Here is a 16,491-nt window from a genome sequence, read left to right on the forward strand (position 1 = left end):
AGGGGTTTCAGACATGGCAAATTCTGTGCTCCTTGTGACCTTCCTCTCTCTCCTGCCCCATTCTGTGCCAACAGCCCAACAGACCTGAGTGTTGTGATGGGAACTAATGACTTAAGCAGCTCATCCCTGAAAGTTAAGAGAGTCTCCAGCATTGTTCTTCACAAGGACTTTAAAAAACTTAGCATGGACAATGACATTGCCTTACTGCTGCTGAAGTCACCCATCCAGTTCAACGATGTGATTACCCCCATCTGCATGCCCAGGCAGGCTGGCCCCACCACATGGCATGAATGCTGGGTGACAGGATGGGGACAGACCCAACCCAGTATGTGACTCTTGGTCTCCCAGCTTCTGGGGGGAGGAAGGGGGGACCATATGCCTGGCATTCCAGCATGGGCCAGGAGTACTGAAGGAGAGGGGAGGAAGGTAGACAGGAGAGAGCTGAGTGGGAAGGAGGAGGCCAAGGCCAGCACTTAGGCAAAATAAGATGCACAGAGGCTCCCAGAGGCCTGAACTTAGCCCTGCAGAATGACTGATCTAACCCAGACTCCCTTCTCCTGTGAATTTGTGTGCTACCAGCACAGGACACTCTTGTGTTTGTCCAACCCACCTTGAACTTGCAGTTAGCCAGAGGAGCCCCTCCGCTCTGGTCCCCACCCTCTCACTGGGTTGACTCAGGCCTGTTTCCCACCTGCTTCCTATGGGCACTCCAGGTGTCTGTCCTGGCCTCCACTGTGGCTGGCCCTGGAGCTTTCTTTGAAATGAAGCTGCCAGTACTTGTCATTTGTTACTTGGGCCAAGACTGGAGAACATACACCCCAGGCAGAAAGGAATTATGAAAGCTCTGCTGGAACTATCCTCAGAGAGATGCAGCAAAGCTAAGGGCAATTACGGAGGGCAAAGAATGTGAACAGCACAGTTCAGCCTCAGTCCTAAGCAAGAGCCCTGTCCCAGGAGGCCTCCGAGCCACAGGGCTCTGGCAGACAGCATTTAGCCACCAGAGGTTTCTCGGTGAGGAGCTGGTTCTGGGCTTTGAGCCTGACCAGGGCGGAAGGTAGACACAGAGGAGGAGGCCAATGCGTGCTCACAAGATTAAAACTGCTCACTGGGGGAAAGAATTTGGGAATTTCTGTGTGGTTAGAGTTAATGAGATGGAAAGCAGTTCAAGCAAGTTCCTGGAAGCTGCCATTTCAGAAAAGGCTTTGGCAAATATCCCTGCTGAGAAAGCTCAGACCTGCCCCCATCCCAGCCCTAGCCATAGCCCCAATCCCAGCCCAAGCCCAGGAATCCTGCAAGCTTTTCACTGACAGTGCAGGCCCACATTCAGCCACAATGTGCAGTCAGGAAGGTCAGCAGGAAGAGGTGCTCAGGAAGCAGAAACAGCCTGAGAAGTCATCAGTGGACAAGAAGTCAGGCTGGATAGCTTCTTGGACGTGAGAGTATGGTTTTAAGTGATAGGGATGGTTAAGTATGTGTACTTGGTGGGGGCCAGGGGGTGGATATTTGGAGAAGTCAAGCCTGGTGTGATGGCTGATGGCGTGGGGTTCCAGGAAGGGAGTAGAGCACAAGGGACCATGAGGACAGGCAGGAAGATAGGCATGTGGCTGGTGGTCACAGACATGGTGAGCTGTATTAAGGCTACTGGGCCAGCTACCGAGGAGCTGATCTAATGCAATTTCTCTGTGGGCCAGAAAATGAAAACTCGATGACAGATGACCTGATGAAAGTGCCCATGGTCCTCATGGATTGGGAAGAATGTTCCAAGGTGTTTCTCAAACTCACCAAAAATATGCTGTGCGCTGGCTACAAAAACAAAAGCTACGATGCCTGCCAGGTAAGTAGGGGGCCTCCCTTCTCTCCTCCTGGGGCTGCCAGTGCAAGGGGACTCTCTCTCTCTCTCTGTGTTGGGAAGAGACGGTATCTGGGAAGCAGGGCTTGATGATGACACCAGCCATATGGACTGGGCAGTGGCACCCCTGTGAGTGGTGCCAGGGAGCCTGCAGGTGCCAACCCTCAGTGAATGTCTCTTATCTTCTCCAGGTATGTGTGAGGAGTAAGGGTCCAAGGCCTTTCCCATTTCAGGGGTTTCTTTCATAAAACAAAATGCCCTCTGGAGAGGTGGCTCCATACCTAGAGCTCAAGACTTGCATGAGTTGAATTCCCAGCACTACATATGCCAGAGTGATGCTCTGGTCTCATGAAATTTTTTTTTCCACTTTTCTTAAAAACCAAAATCAGACTTTTACACTGAGTCAACCTCTGAACAACCATGTAAAATCACGACAAAGGATTATTCTCATCTTCCAACACACGTACATAAGTTTAGAACAAGAACCATAGATTATGTTAATAGTTAAAATTAAATGCTTAAAAGTAAAACTACTGCATTTCTGGTGGGTTTGCTTTCCCCAACACTTTTAAAAAAAAAAAAATTATTATTATTATTACTGGATAGAAACAGACAGAAATTAAGAGGGGAGAGGAAAAAGGAGAGAGGGAAAAAGACAGAGACCCCTGCAGACTTGCTTCACCACTTGTGAAGCTTTCCCCCTGCAGGTGGGGACCAGGGGCTTGAACAGTATAATGTGCACTATAATGTCTGTGCTTAACCTGGTGTGCCACTGCCTGGTCCTCCCCTCAATACTTTTCTCCTTTGTACTGTCCTAACGAAGACTATGGTAGGAGAAAAATGCAGCTGAAGATCATTGTTAATCTATGCAAGAGACTTCTTAAGTCACTGAGGTTCCAGGTTCAATTCCCAGCACCACCATGAGCCATAGTTGATCAGTGCTCTTGTTTCTAGTCTCTGTATCTCTCGCTTAAAAAATAAAAAGAAATATAATGTTTAAAAAGCACCACTTGTAGGTATGAGGAGGTGACTCAGTGGGTAGAGCACATACCTAGCATGAGAGTCCCTGGATTTGATTCTCAGCACCACATATGAACACGAGAAAAGAACAAATAGAACATCATAAATGATAGAGTCTTACTCCGGTCTCTTTCCGTTTTTTAAAGTACGTAGTAGTAGTTTGTGAGTTGCACATTCGAGCAAAAATATAAAAGTAAACATATGCCAAGATCGTACTGCACAGCTTCCATGAAGGGCCAGCAACTTTCTAGAGAAAAATAGGGTCACAGCCAACCATGGATGGCTCTTTTCTTCCCTCTCTCCTCCAGGGCAGCAGAAACAGTGTCCGGTTTATGTGTGAATTCCCAGAACCCAGCACCATGACAGCTGAAGAGCTTTGGTTATGGGACTGTCAAGCTGACTAAAATTCAGATCTGACCTACTTTCCCCTCCCAAAAAATACTTCAATTTGTATTTATTTATTTGAGAGAGAGAGAGAGAGAGAGAAACCAGAACATCAAGACATTACAGGTGAAAGTTCTTTGCTTTACCAAATGACCTACCTGGCTGCAAGACATTCACTTTTCAAAAAAAAAAGATTATTTAGGGGGCTGGGTGGTAGCACACCAGGTTAAGCACACATAGTGTGAAGTGCAAAGACAAGAGCAAGGATTTGAGTTTGAGTTACCGACTCCCCACCTGCACTTCACAAGTGGTGAGGCAGGTCTGCAGGTGTCTGTCTTTCTCTCACTACCCTCTCTCAATTTCTCTCTGTCCTATCCAAAAACAAAAGCAGCAACAACAATAAGGAAAAAATGGCTGCCAGGAGCAGTGGATTTGTAGTACAGGCACCAAGAACCAGCAATAACCCTCAGGCAAACTAATAATAATAAATTATTTAGTTATTTTAATGAGAAAGATGCAGAGAGAGAAGGAGAGGGGGAGAGAGATCAGAGCACTGCTCAGCTCTGACTTATGGTGGTGCTGGGGATTGAACTGGGACCTCAGAGTCTCGGTTCAAGGGATTGTGTGGTGCAGAGGAGAGCATGGACAGAAGATGGGACAGGACTGAAGAGAAAGAAGCCCTCTGCAACACAGAGACAAATGAGTTTGAGAGTCTTATAACAGCTTTGGAAAGGGCTGGAAAATTGTGTGCGAGGTATAGTTGGGGCTGTGCACAGGGATCAGATCTCCCTCCATGTCTCTCCAGAGCCAGGAGGACCAAGAAGTTTCCTTTTTAGTTCTGGGAGTGGGAGTTTGCAGGGACAAGCAATCGAAGCATCTCTGGATTCACAGAACCCCTTCAGGGTAGAACCAGTGGATGTGTGATTCACATGTGTGTCTATTTATAGAGAGAATGTTCCCTGAGTCCTGACTTTGGTCCATGTGGAGACGAGGCTTCCTCTCCTGTTTCATTTCAGGGAGAGGTTCTAGGAGGAGGAAGGCCTGTGCAAGGTTTTACATGACACCAGGCTAAGGTGGCACCAGGACTCCAATGACAAAATCCAACCCTCCCCCCCACCAAAGATGCTAAGTGACCAGCCCAACAGGCAGCAGAAGTGGCTAGTTTGTTAGGAGATCAGACATATTATAAGGGACACTTTGTTATCAGAGTTAACAAGAAGGGGAAGTGGAGAGATAAGGAAAGGGATGCTTTTGGTGCAGTGACACTGGAACCCAGCTGGTTAGAAGTATTCTGACAGAGGGAGTCGGGCGGTGGCGCAGTGGGTTAAGCGCACGTGGCACAAAGCGCAGGGACTGGCGTAAGGATCCCGGTTCGAGCCCCCGGCTCCCCACCTGCAGGGGAGTCGCTTCACAGGCAATGAAGCAGGTCTGCAGGTGTCTATCTTTCTCTCCCCTCTCTCTCTGTCTTCCCCTCCTCTCTCCATTTCTCTCTGTCCTATCCAACAACAAAGCAACGTCAACAATGGCAATAATAACCGCAACGAGGCTGCAACAACTAGGGCAACAAAAAGGGGGAAAAAATGGCCTCCAGAAGCGGTGGATTCATGGTGCAGGCACCGAGCCCAGCAATAACCCTGGAGGAAAAAAAAAAAAAAAAGAAGTATTCTGACAGCAAAAGTCTCCCAAGTACACCCTCAAGTGATAAGGACATCACTCTTATACATTTGAGGGAGAAGCTGACTGTTCAGTCTGGCCTTTCTACTACCTGAGCTTAGAGAAAATCACTGAAATTCAAAATAACTGTCTTCTCTTCTGGAGGGAGAATGAGTGATGCCCAGCCTGTCTTTCAAGAGAATAGAAAAAATAAACTGAGCATGTGCACACTGACCATGATGCTGTCGTGCTGCTTCACCTCTACTTAGAGGCAGCAGGGGATGGTGACTGGTGAAAATAGCCATGTTTTCTCATCTGGGAAACAGTTTGCATTATCACTTTGCATTCTTCCCTGCTCTAGAAATCTGTGATGCTTAAAGGCTCTAGGCAGTGGAATGAGAGTTGTGTGCAAGGGAAGTGGGTGGTGTCTCCGGATAATACCCTGGAAAGATGGCTAGGGCAGTGAAAAGACGTGACACTATAATGCTGGACTCATGTCATTAGATACTAATTCAAACCTACAGGATGGATGACAACCAGAGTGACCCCCTGTGTCAACTGTGGCCTTTGGGTAAAAGCAATGTGTCAGTGTAGCTTCACTGGCTGTAATACATGCCCCATGTCAATAGTGAGGGAACTTGTGCATTTGCGGGTGGGGAGCAGTCTGGGAAATCTCTGTAGCTTCCTCTCAGTTATGCTGTGACCTAAAACTGCTCTAAAATGTGAATGTCTTGAGGAGACAGTGTAATGGTTATGCAAAAGACTTCCATGTCTGAGACTCTGAGGTCAAGCCACAGCACCCACCCCCTCCATGAACCTGAGGTAGGGGGCTTTGGCTGGTGATGCCCACATTCCCTTTGGCACCTGGAGTGGGGCAGGGTGGTGAGTGGGCTATGGTTTGCTCTGTGGAACAACATGAAAGGTAACACCCACCACCACACTGTTTTCTTTGCCCACAGGGTGACAGTGGGGGCCCCCTAGTCTGCAGCACAGAGAATGAGAAGAGGTGGTACCAGGTGGGCATCATCAGCTGGGGAAGGAGCTGCGGAGAGAAGGACACACCAGGCATCTACACCCTCCTAGAGAATTACAGCCTTTGGGTCCAGAAGGTGATGGACATAGAGGGGAGGCCCTTTTATGCAAAGCAGAAGTCAACTCCTGCCAACAAGCAGAAGCCCAGGAGCTCCCAGAACTCACAGCTCCTAGAGCCAGGCAGACCTCGACTCTGGCTCCTGCTCTGCCTTCTGCCATCCATGCTAGCCTAGGTCATTCCCTTCCAGGAATAAAACAGATGCTATTCTTTCACCAAGAAAATGTGTGAGAATGTGCCCCTGGAGAGGGATGGTGTCCCCAGGGACTGGAAATGGAGGTGGATAATGTGAAATAGGGCCAGAAAGACAGGCATGAGGCCCAGTGTGGGTGTGGGTCTCTGCTTTCATCAGGGCTCTTTCAATCCAGTGAGTCACCCAATTTAAACTGCCTGAATCCCAGAAGGGGGGAGGTATATATATTAAAACTTGCCAAAAATAAATAAGTAACCATATTGACTCTTAGATGTTGAGAACTGGTGGGAATAGGGAAGGGAAGTGAGAAGAGCAGAGGCACTAGATCTTTGGTGGTGTGTGTGGTGAGTCATATACACATGTATAGGTGTGAAACCATACTCTCCAAATTTTATAACACTGTAAATCAATGTTCATTAAATAAAAAAGATTAGAGAAAAGCATAGGTGGGGGTGGAAAGGCTTTTTACAATTAAAGAACAGATAAGAACTAGGAGTGGTAATGGCTTCAGGTATGGCTGGATCCAGGGCTGGTTCCTATTTCCTCTTTATAACCAACACCCCCTGAAAGGGCTTCCAGGCATTGGTTATAATGACCAGCAATCACAATGACCAGGGAGAGCAGAGGAAGAGAAGAAAAGCCTTTTAACTGTTTCTCTTGGAAACAGTTATCAGTCAGACTGGAGGTCCTGTGGAAAGGTTCAGGCTGGTATGGGAAACTTTGCATTTCCAAAAATGTTGCTGTATCTTCTGAGGAGCCTGGGGGAATCCAGCCAAGGCCGCAGGTCCCCATCCTACTTTCTCCCCTTCCTGTCATCCTTCTATACCCCAGATTCTCAACCTGTCACCCCCAGTGCCACTTTTGTCTGACCTCTGCTTCTCTTCTCCACACTAATGTGGCCAGGGAACCCTGGGAAAGCCCATCTGCTTGGAGGCCTCACAAATACAGGTGCTGCACACTATATCTCAGGGATTCCACCATGGGAAAGTCACCCTGTCAACTTGTGGAGACCTGGTATGAGCTGGAGCCCCAGTAGAGGGAGGATGGAGGACAGAGGTTGGGGTGGGGAAGGGAGGATGGCAGGAGAGAAGAGGAGCAGGTAGGTGTTGAGGAGAAGGAGAAGGAGAGGGAGAGGGCAGGAGAGGATAGAGGGAGAGGGACTGTCCTCATTTGCCCATCTCCTGTAGGTTCACTAGTCCTCCCTGAGGGGAAATCAGGATTCTTCCTTCCCCCTCTCCCCAAATGTTACGAATTTAGAAAAGAAAAAGCAAAACCCTGGCAAACACATCTTGTTTTCCAACGCTAAATGTTGCATCCGCTTCTGCCTCCTCACAGATGTCAGTGCCTCTTCCTGGCTGCCCAGGCCCCCTGTCCTCCCAGTCATCACCCTGGGTGCCCTGGGTGCCGATGGAACCAATGACAGGAGCCCTGGGCTGGCCATGCAGGTCTCCGGCTACATGGGCTGCTCAGCCACTGCTAAGTGGAAGTCGCTTCTTCAGTGCTAAGTGTAGTTTGGAGCATCCCCCTGCCTGCTCACTTGCTGGGGAAATGGTCAAGAAACCTGCAGAAGAGGTCTCTCCAAGTTGGGGGACTAAGCCATGAACAGGAATAGGGAGTACAGCGTAGCCCTCTTTGTCAATTGCAGGTTTTATATAATACTTCCTGTGAGGAATTCATCTAGGGCTAAGACGGCCACTCATTCTGCATAAGGTCAACTAAGTTTACCTTAATATGGCACTCTGTGCCTCCCTGGGTGTCATTTTTCTGGAGAGTAGGTGTGGGTAGTGGGGATCTCATGCTTCCATCTTTTGCTAAACCTTCTCATTCATCTTTCCCACCTTTTCTGAAAACCCACTTGCTTTTGGACTTCTAACATTGTTTTACTCATGAAAGAAAAGGCTAGTCTACCTTGGCGGTGCTTCTTCTACTGACTTGGGGGGGTCCTGATTTAGTCCTAGCAGGGTCTTGGGGCTTCTGGGAAGTGGGCTGTGGTCTCAAGCAGAAGGTGGTCTTAAGTGTGACACTTGGCATGAGAGCCCCCAGCAGATGAAGGGCCCCTTTTTCTTACAGAGGGTTCTCACCTGTTACCTTGTAGTACCCAGACTTCAGGGGTCATAAAGTTACCCAAGCTCTGTGCTCACTCAGCCAGCCTGACCTGGCCTTCTCCCACCAGGAAAGGACCAAGGTCTTTTGGTTTTTTCTTAAGTTTATTTTCTATTTATTTATCAATTTATTGAATAGAGACATAATTTGAGAGGGGATTGGAGATAAAGAGAGTGACCTATAACATTGCTTCTCCACTTGTGAAGCTTCCTGGATTTGAACCCAAGTCCTTGCACATTATACCATGTGTGATCTACTGGGTAGACTCATTTTAAGTTTCTGAGTTACTACAAACTGACACTCATAAAGCATAAGAAAATAAAATCCCTAGGAAAAAAAAAAAAAACATGTGCACATCCAAACTGTTAGTACTCAATTGAGCCCATGTAAAACCACCCAGCTGAATTTCTACCAAGGTTTCTAAGGATTTGCTCTCCTGGTTTCTTCCTGGACCAGGAAAAAGCAGTTTGCAGACCAAAAAGCAGTTAGCACATTCCACATTTTTAGGATGTTTCCCCTAAAAGTTGTACCAAGAAATTGGGGGGAGGGGGTCTCTAGATGCCAAGCCCAGGCTTTCTAAACTGGAAGGGAGTGTGACTTGGAATGAAGCTTTCCGTATGATTTAGAAGCTGTCATTGGAGCTGAGTGTGTACAGGCTTATGTATTATTCATTGTCTTGAGCAATAAAAACTGCACACAATTCCTAAGTGCCCCCAGGCCCCGGAATAGCTTAATTGGCCACCAGTGCTATGTTATGCAAAGTGCCTGCTTCATTCCCGAGCTTGACATTTTTTCCATCAGACCGGGCCCAGTAAGAGACATTTTCTATCTTTGGTTCCTGGCTCATCGGAAGACTGCCCTCCCTGCCGAGCTTCCTCCCAGAGTGCTGTCCCCAGATCACCCTGTGGTGCATCTGCTGGAGGAGCAGCTGTGGGCACAGATGGGGGAGGGAGGGCAAGACTCCCCAAGGGATGTGCAGAGCAGAGCACCAAAACTATGAGTGAAGCCTGACATATAATCAGCTCTAGGTAACACCAACTGGCCATCAGAGGGTGGAGCAGAATGGCAAGACTTCAGGGTGAGATGGGACCTGTGGCTTTCTACTTCTGCCTTTCCCCCCATCCTGCCCTCCCACCACTCCATGCCACCTCCAGTCCTGCCTGGAGTCTCCTTCAAATGGTCTCTACCAGTTTCCCTAACTAGCCTCTCCAGTATTTGCAATCTAGATGGGACCAGAAGATGTCCACACAAAGCCATATATAAGGCGGCACATGATGAAAGACAGTTCCATTCCCCAAACAGAAAGTGAGTTTGTAGATCAAGCAACCATGGTCAAGGAAGTCTGCGCGATCTGTTGTTTGGGAGGATCTCTCTGAGACTGCATACTTAGCAGGAAAGAAAAGAGTATCACTGCATGGAATCGGGTGCCTTTCTAAAGTAGAGCTTCTTGGAATGAATAGGACTTGAGAGGTCGCTAGGGAAGGCTCTGAAGGGCATAGGTTTGGACCGGATGCGACTACAATTCCCAGATAGTGCCACCAGGTGGCAGAGTGACTTTAGACAAAAGGGTTGATATTAGATATCTGGAAATATTCTGCCTTCAAATTCTGTGACAGTTACTCAGCAGGCCCTCAAACCCCCAGGAGTCCTGGGGTGGGAAGGTGGGGGAAGCAGGCACAAATTATAAGGGTGTGAAGACAGAAGAGGTTCCTTACCTGACAGCTGGTTGGAGCTTCCTGGGATCCTCTAATTCTCTCTCCCAGTGCCAGTCTCTGGACCCAGAGCAGGCAGAGATGACAGACATTATATTAAGATGACCTGGCTTCCAGGTTCTCTGCTTAAGACCAGGAGCTGGAAAGGGGTTTTCCTCACTATGCAACTGGTCCCTGGGGGTGGGGAGGGTTTACCTTCCCCAGGACCTGGTGAGCCTAAATTCTGATTGGGAAGCCCAGTACTCAAGGGGGGGGGGGTTGGGGGGGCTGTGGGAGGTAGAAACCCTGAGCCTTCTCCAAATGTAGGAGTGTTCACCTCAGATTCCCAGGGAAAGCACACATTGTTCAGACTTTGCTGCGTGTCAGGAATGCTCTAAATGTGTCAGAAGGACACTGAACTTTCCTGTAGCTCCTGGTATTATCCCTAGCTTGAACAGGAAAGGGGACCTCATTGTGGAAAGCCTGGATCTAGGCTTGATGGATCTAGCAATGATGGAGCTGTGTCAAAAGAGAGGTATATATGGGTACAACAGCAAAATCACAAGGAGGGGCAGGAGGTGATAGCAAAAATCTTATGAAAGCAGGGCACACCATGTCACCCTTGGATCCCTGGAAATCTGACATAGAGCCTTTACACTCAGTCAAGAGAAGACAGAATACCCAGGGCCAGAGTTCAGCTAGTTATTCACTTCTTTTTTCAGTGTCTTGAAACCAGAGTTTTTGCCTGTAATAGGAAAGGAAAAGAATGCCCACTCCTTGAACTTAAAGCAGAGACAAGGCAACAGACTACAAAAGTCACCACTAACCCCAGACTGAATCACTATTGAAAAAACCTGCCATAATACTGTAGCAAAGTGCTGGGAAATTGTGCAGATGCAGTCACATCTGCCATGTTGTCTCCTCAGGCTATTGCTAGTTCCCGAGAGAGTTGGGACATTCTTGGAGCGCCTGTTCCGCCATGTTGTGCCCTGAGGGCATTGTCGATTCCCTCGATAGTTGGAGTGCTTTGGTTACTCCTCCCCCGTCCCATTCTTATGAGAGTTATTATCCTACCCTGGAGTGCTATGGTTACTCCTCCCCCTTCCCATTCTCGCTAGAGCTACTCCCATAAAAACCCTTCTTCTTCTGCACCTCTCTCTCTTGCCGGCCCTTCACTTCGGTGGTTAGACACAGGGAAGGTTGCTGCATGAGGCGGCCATTTTTGCTACCTCCACATGGCCCAAGCTGCTTCTCTCTCACCCAACTCTGAGGTGCCAGCGCAAATAAAGATTTGTGTTCCCTCTTCACTCCGGATCTCCTCTCTCTCTTCTCCATGGAGCAGCTCGACACCTGGTGCCCAATGTGGGGCACGAACCCACGACCCTGAGATTAAGATTCTCATGCTCTACTGACTGAGCTAGCTGGGCTCTCCACGGCGCAGCTCGACAGCAAAGGGTAAGAGGGAACAGGGCAAAGGACCCAGAGGTCCTCTCTAAGCTCTACATCTGCATGGAAGAATCACAACAGAGACAGCTGTGTTTTAGGGAGATGAGCATTTATTGAGACAAAGCAGGGACAGAAAGAGAAGAAAAGCCATGCTTTAAATGTGTGTAGACCTGAGGGAGGATGGGAGGGTGGGGAAAGAGAGAGAGAGAGAAAGAGAGAAAGAGAGGGAGAGGGAGGGGGAGGGGAGGCAGAGGGGAAGGGGGAGAGAGAGAGAGACAGAGAGAGAGAGAGAGAGAGAACCAGTTTCTCTAGTGGGTTCCTATTGGGAATACACAGAACCCTAAGGAGATTTACTGCAGCATTTGTGTCCAGGCGCTCATTTGCATTTTACAGCCTCAGCAGTCAGGTAGAGAGGAAGATGCTGGTGCAGGATGCAGACACCATTGGGCTTCTCACCCCTCTTTCTGACTACCTGCAGGGTGCAGGGAGAGAGGTTGCTAATGTCCTTTCTCCAGGAGTCTTTCCCTAAGCAGACCCCTAACAGTACCAGAAAGGAGTGGATATTGGGATGGGGAGCGGAGTGGGGAGGTAGGGGCAAGAAACCCAGGTTCCAAAAATGCAAGGCTTGGGGTGCTGCAAAGTCTCAGAATGGGTGGTGACCCAAGCCCACTGTTTGGCTTGGCGCCACCTGGTGGCAGCTGTCTGACTTGGTCTAAATATTCAGGATGTTGCTGAAACTGAGAGGGCAGCAGAGGTGAGGTCCCCACTCCCCACACCCGGCCCTTCCCACCACCACCACACACACACTCTTTCCCAATTTGTAGTCATTTTCTTGACCATTCTGGAGAATGTTGGGTTGAATACTTCCTCCCCACTTCCTAGGTCAGGATTACCTGCAGTGTCTCCATACAACTCCGCCCTCTCGCCGATCCTAGATTTTTTTTTTAAGTCAAATGCATTGTATTCAAATTCTCATTACCCTGAAAGGTTTTTTTGTGGGTGGAGGTGGGGATGGGTGGTTTCCACTTCTTTTTTTTTCCTCCAGGGTTATTGCTGGGCTCAGTGCCTGCACCATGAATCCACCGCTCCTAGAGGCCATTTTTCCCCCTTCTGTTGCCCTTGTTGTTGTAGCCTCATTGTGGTTATTATTATTACCATTGTTGATGTTGTTCGTTGTTGGATAGGACAGAGAGAAATGGAGAGAGGAGGGGAAGACAGAGAGGGGGAGAGAAAGATAGACACCTGCAGACCTGCTTCACCGCCATGAAGCAACGCCCCTGCAGGTGGGGAGCCGGGGGCGCGAACCGGGATTCTTATGCCGGTCCTTGCACTTTGTGCCATGTGCGCTTAACCCACTGCGCCACCGCCGGATCCCCGGTTTCAACTTCTTTGGTGCAGCAATTCCTGCCTTCTATGGGACACATCTGTTACCCTCCATGGAACTGTGAGGCCACTAGAGACTCCCCTCCAGATTCCAGGCTTTGTCTGTATCTGCCAGTGATCAACTTATGGAGTGTGTGTGTGTGTGTGTGTGTGTGTGTGTGTGTACACACTTTTGTATTTGTAAGGGATGGGAGGAAAGCCTGAGCAAAGGGTGTTTGCTTGGGTATCCTATGTTCTTACTTATTCAAATGAGTCAATAAATCAATTTCTTCCCTTAAGACATTGTTCTTTTCTATTAGCCACAATGTGCCCAGACCCCACCCCCAACCTCCACCTTCTAGGTAGGACCACCTTGTGGTTTCTGTAGCTGCCAGCTTCCCTGGAAGATGCCCAGATGGCCCTGACACTGCGGTTGTGGGCCCCATCCTCCTGTGAGTGTGAGGAAGCGCTGACTATGGGGGCTGTGAGCCTGTCCAATGCCCCTCCTTCTGGGAGTTTGGGGAAGGATATCCTTGAAAAGCCGTCTGTGCTCAACAAGCTATAGAGGTCACGCTTCATAGCTCAAGGTCAAAAGGCACAGGAAGCAATCCTGAACATAAGGCTTCTTCCTGCCTGCCTCCTTGTTTGTGGGCTTTCCTCCCAGGACAATGATTGAGTGAGATATACATGCACTCTTGGGTCCCAGAAGTGCACCTGCACTTTAAAATGAACTCATTCTTTCATGCCTTTCCTTATCCACTTATTTCTGATGGAAGGATGGAAGGAGAGTTGGCACAAGTGTATTTCTCCATGGTGGGTAACAGAAGTGTCCCATAGAAGGCAGAAATGAGGTCCATGAATCACAGGGAACAGAGGACCAGAGTCACTGTCACATTGCTTCTTAGTCATCTTATTCCAGGGAAAGGAGAGCCCTCCTTTGCTTGATCCAGCACTATAACTCATGTTCCCAGGAGCAGGGTCAGAGAGGGACACTAAACTAGGGGGCAGTGTCTCCCCAGTCTGAACTGTTCCATGTATTCTCAGTGACTATGGAGAGATGCCATCCCATGCTTTCTGGGATAAACACAGGCATGCCTGCTACTTTGTGTGTGCTGTACTAGCCTCACTAGAAAGTTCTCCAGGGTCAGGCCATGGTGCATCCTGTTAAGTACACATAGTACTATGCACAACGACATAGTACTATGCACAACGACAAGTGGGGGTTTGAGCTCCCCACTTGCATTGGGGACACTTTATAAGTGGTGAAGTGGGTCTGCAGATGTCTTTCTCCATCCCTGTCTCCTCTCCCCTCTTAACTTCTGCTTTAGCAAATAAAATTGAAAGGAAAATATGGCCTCCAGAAACAGTGGATTCATAATGCTGGCACTAAGCCCCAGAAACTGGAGAAGAAAAAAGAAAAGAAAGAAAGAAAAAGACAAAAGAGTTCTCCCTGTTTTATTTGCTTTCCCTACATCCTTACCTCTGTCTGGTGGGAGTCCACAACCATTTCCAAATCTGAACCTTTGCTAGGTTCCTGTCTTGGAATATTCCTGCCCTATGACACAGCTTAACAGCAGAACCAAGCACATTTGGATGGTAATGATACCAGATGATCAGGTGGTAGAACCCCCATTGAAAATAGCTGGAGATGGCTGGAGAGTTTCCTTCAGGTGCTCTTTCTATAGCTGATTCTGAAATCCTTGTGTTGGGCCAAGGGGAAGCTTCCCAGAGATAGTAGAAACTGTAGTACCAAAAGTCACTGGCTTTCTTTTTCTTTTTTTTTTTCCCTCCTCCAGGGTTATTGCTGGGCTCGGTGCCTGCACCATGAATCCACCGCTCCTGGAGGCCATTTTTTTTCCCCTTCTGTTGCCCTTGTTGTAGCTTCGTTGTGGTTATTATTATTGCCCTTGTTGACGCAATTCGTTGTTGGATAGGACAGAGAGAAATGGAGAGAGGAGGGGAAGACAGAGAAGGGGAGAGAAAGATAGACACCTGCAGACCTGCTTCACCGCCTGTGAAGCGACTCCCCTGCAGGTGGGGAGCCGGGGGCTCGAACTGGGATCCTTACGCCGGTCCCTGCGCTTTGCGCCACATGCGCTTAACCCACTGCGCCACCGCCCGACCCCCTGTCACTGGCTTTAAAGATACTCCTTTTCTTCCTTTTGGAGTAAGGTTGGGGACTGACTTAATAGAGATTCCAGGGGCCAGGCAGTGGCACACCTGGTTAAGCACACATATTACCGTGTGCAAGGACCCTAGTCCACACTTGCAGGAGGGATGCTTCATGAGTGGTGAAGTAAGTCTATAGGTATCTTCCTCCCTCTTTCTCTCCCCCCCCCCGTTCCTCTCTCAATTTCTCTCTCTCTCATAAAATAAAATGGAAAAAAATGGCTGCCAAGAGTTGTGGATTCATAATGCTAGCACCAAGCCCCAGCAATAAGCCTGGTAGCAATATTAATTAATTAATTAAAATAAAAAACAGAGATTCCAGGCCAGCAAGCTAGCTCACCTGGAAAGGTACCTGCTTTGTCATGTATGTGACTCAGGTTTGACTCTGGCCTCTACTGCGTAGGGTGTGGTCAGTGCTCTGGTGATTTTTCCCTCTCTCCATCTCTCTCCTCTGTATCTCACTTTCTGTTTGAAAAAGTTGGCCATGAGTGGTGAAAATATATAACAGAGATTTTCACTTACTAATTTTCTCAGGTGGGACTTTTTACAAGGCCCCTTTGTTGGTAATTAACTGATGTAACAAATTTTGTAAGATGTTATGCAACTTCCTCAAAAAGCCAAAGACAGAACTAACATAGGATCCAGCAATCCCACTTCTGGAATCTGAAAGATATGAAAACACTGACATAATATGTAATATCCACGGAAAAACTTATCACAGCGTTATTCAACTAGCTAAATATATGGAAATAATCAGAGTTCCCATATACAGATGGTTGGATGAAGAAGATGTGTGTATACGCATTAGAATACTATTTATCTATAAAAAGGACAGAATTTTACCATCTGCAGTGACATGGAAGGAGATGGAGGGTGTTTTGCAAAGTCATAAGAGAAAATACAATTATTGGAAGACATCATCTGTATGTGCAACATCAGGGTATGAAACTATCTGTGTAAGGCTAGGAGTATGGATTGGTCTGTCAATGCCCATGTCCAGCAGAGAAACAGTTACAGAAGCCAGACCTCCCACCTTCTGTACCCATAAAGATCTTTGGTCCATAGTCCCGGGGGATAAATAATAGGGAAGCTTCCAGTGGAGGTGAAACTCTAGTGGTGGGAATTATATGGAATTGTACCCTTCTTATCCCACAATCTTGTCGATCATTAATGAGTCACTAATTAAAAAACTACTTGTTTAAATTCCTCCTTCATTGCAGGTATAGATATGCAATAGAAGGACTTATGTCACAGTTCTATTGCTTGCCTGAAGATCAGTTGAATAAATCTAGAATGTGATGGTGACTTTATAATTTGATTTTCTAGAGTCAGAGGTGGAAGACCAAATAATTTTTATTAGATTATCTATGTAAGAATTTTTTTTTTTTTTAATTTTTTTTTAATTTTTTAAATATTTCTTTTATTTATTTATTCTCTTTTGTTGCCCTTGTTGTTTTATTGTTGTAGTTATTATTGTTGTTGTCATTGTTGGATAGGACAGAGAGAAATGGAGAGAGGAGGGGAAGACAGA

The 16,491-nt window shown here is 47.7% G+C and overlaps 1 protein-coding gene across 3 annotated transcripts in view; it reads left to right on the plus strand.

Moving 5' to 3' along the window:
• The window catches only part of PRSS55 (serine protease 55), a 40,083-nt gene extending 33,863 nt beyond the window's left edge, over window positions 1–6,220 (plus strand). For all 3 annotated transcript variants that reach the window (XM_060184915.1, XM_007517283.2, XM_060184916.1), the window contains exons 3-5: window positions 75–325; window positions 1,692–1,834; window positions 5,866–6,220. In XM_060184915.1, the coding sequence (XP_060040898.1) occupies window positions 75–325; window positions 1,692–1,834; window positions 5,866–6,171 (700 nt within the window). In that variant the 3' untranslated portion in view covers window positions 6,172–6,220. The remainder of the gene's footprint in view (window positions 1–74; window positions 326–1,691; window positions 1,835–5,865) is intronic.
• Window positions 6,221–16,491: the final 10,271 nt, after the last annotated feature.

The sequence above is a fragment of the Erinaceus europaeus genome, chromosome 2 (assembly GCF_950295315.1).
Source record: "Erinaceus europaeus chromosome 2, mEriEur2.1, whole genome shotgun sequence".
NCBI classification, from domain to species: Eukaryota; Metazoa; Chordata; class Mammalia; order Eulipotyphla; family Erinaceidae; genus Erinaceus; species Erinaceus europaeus.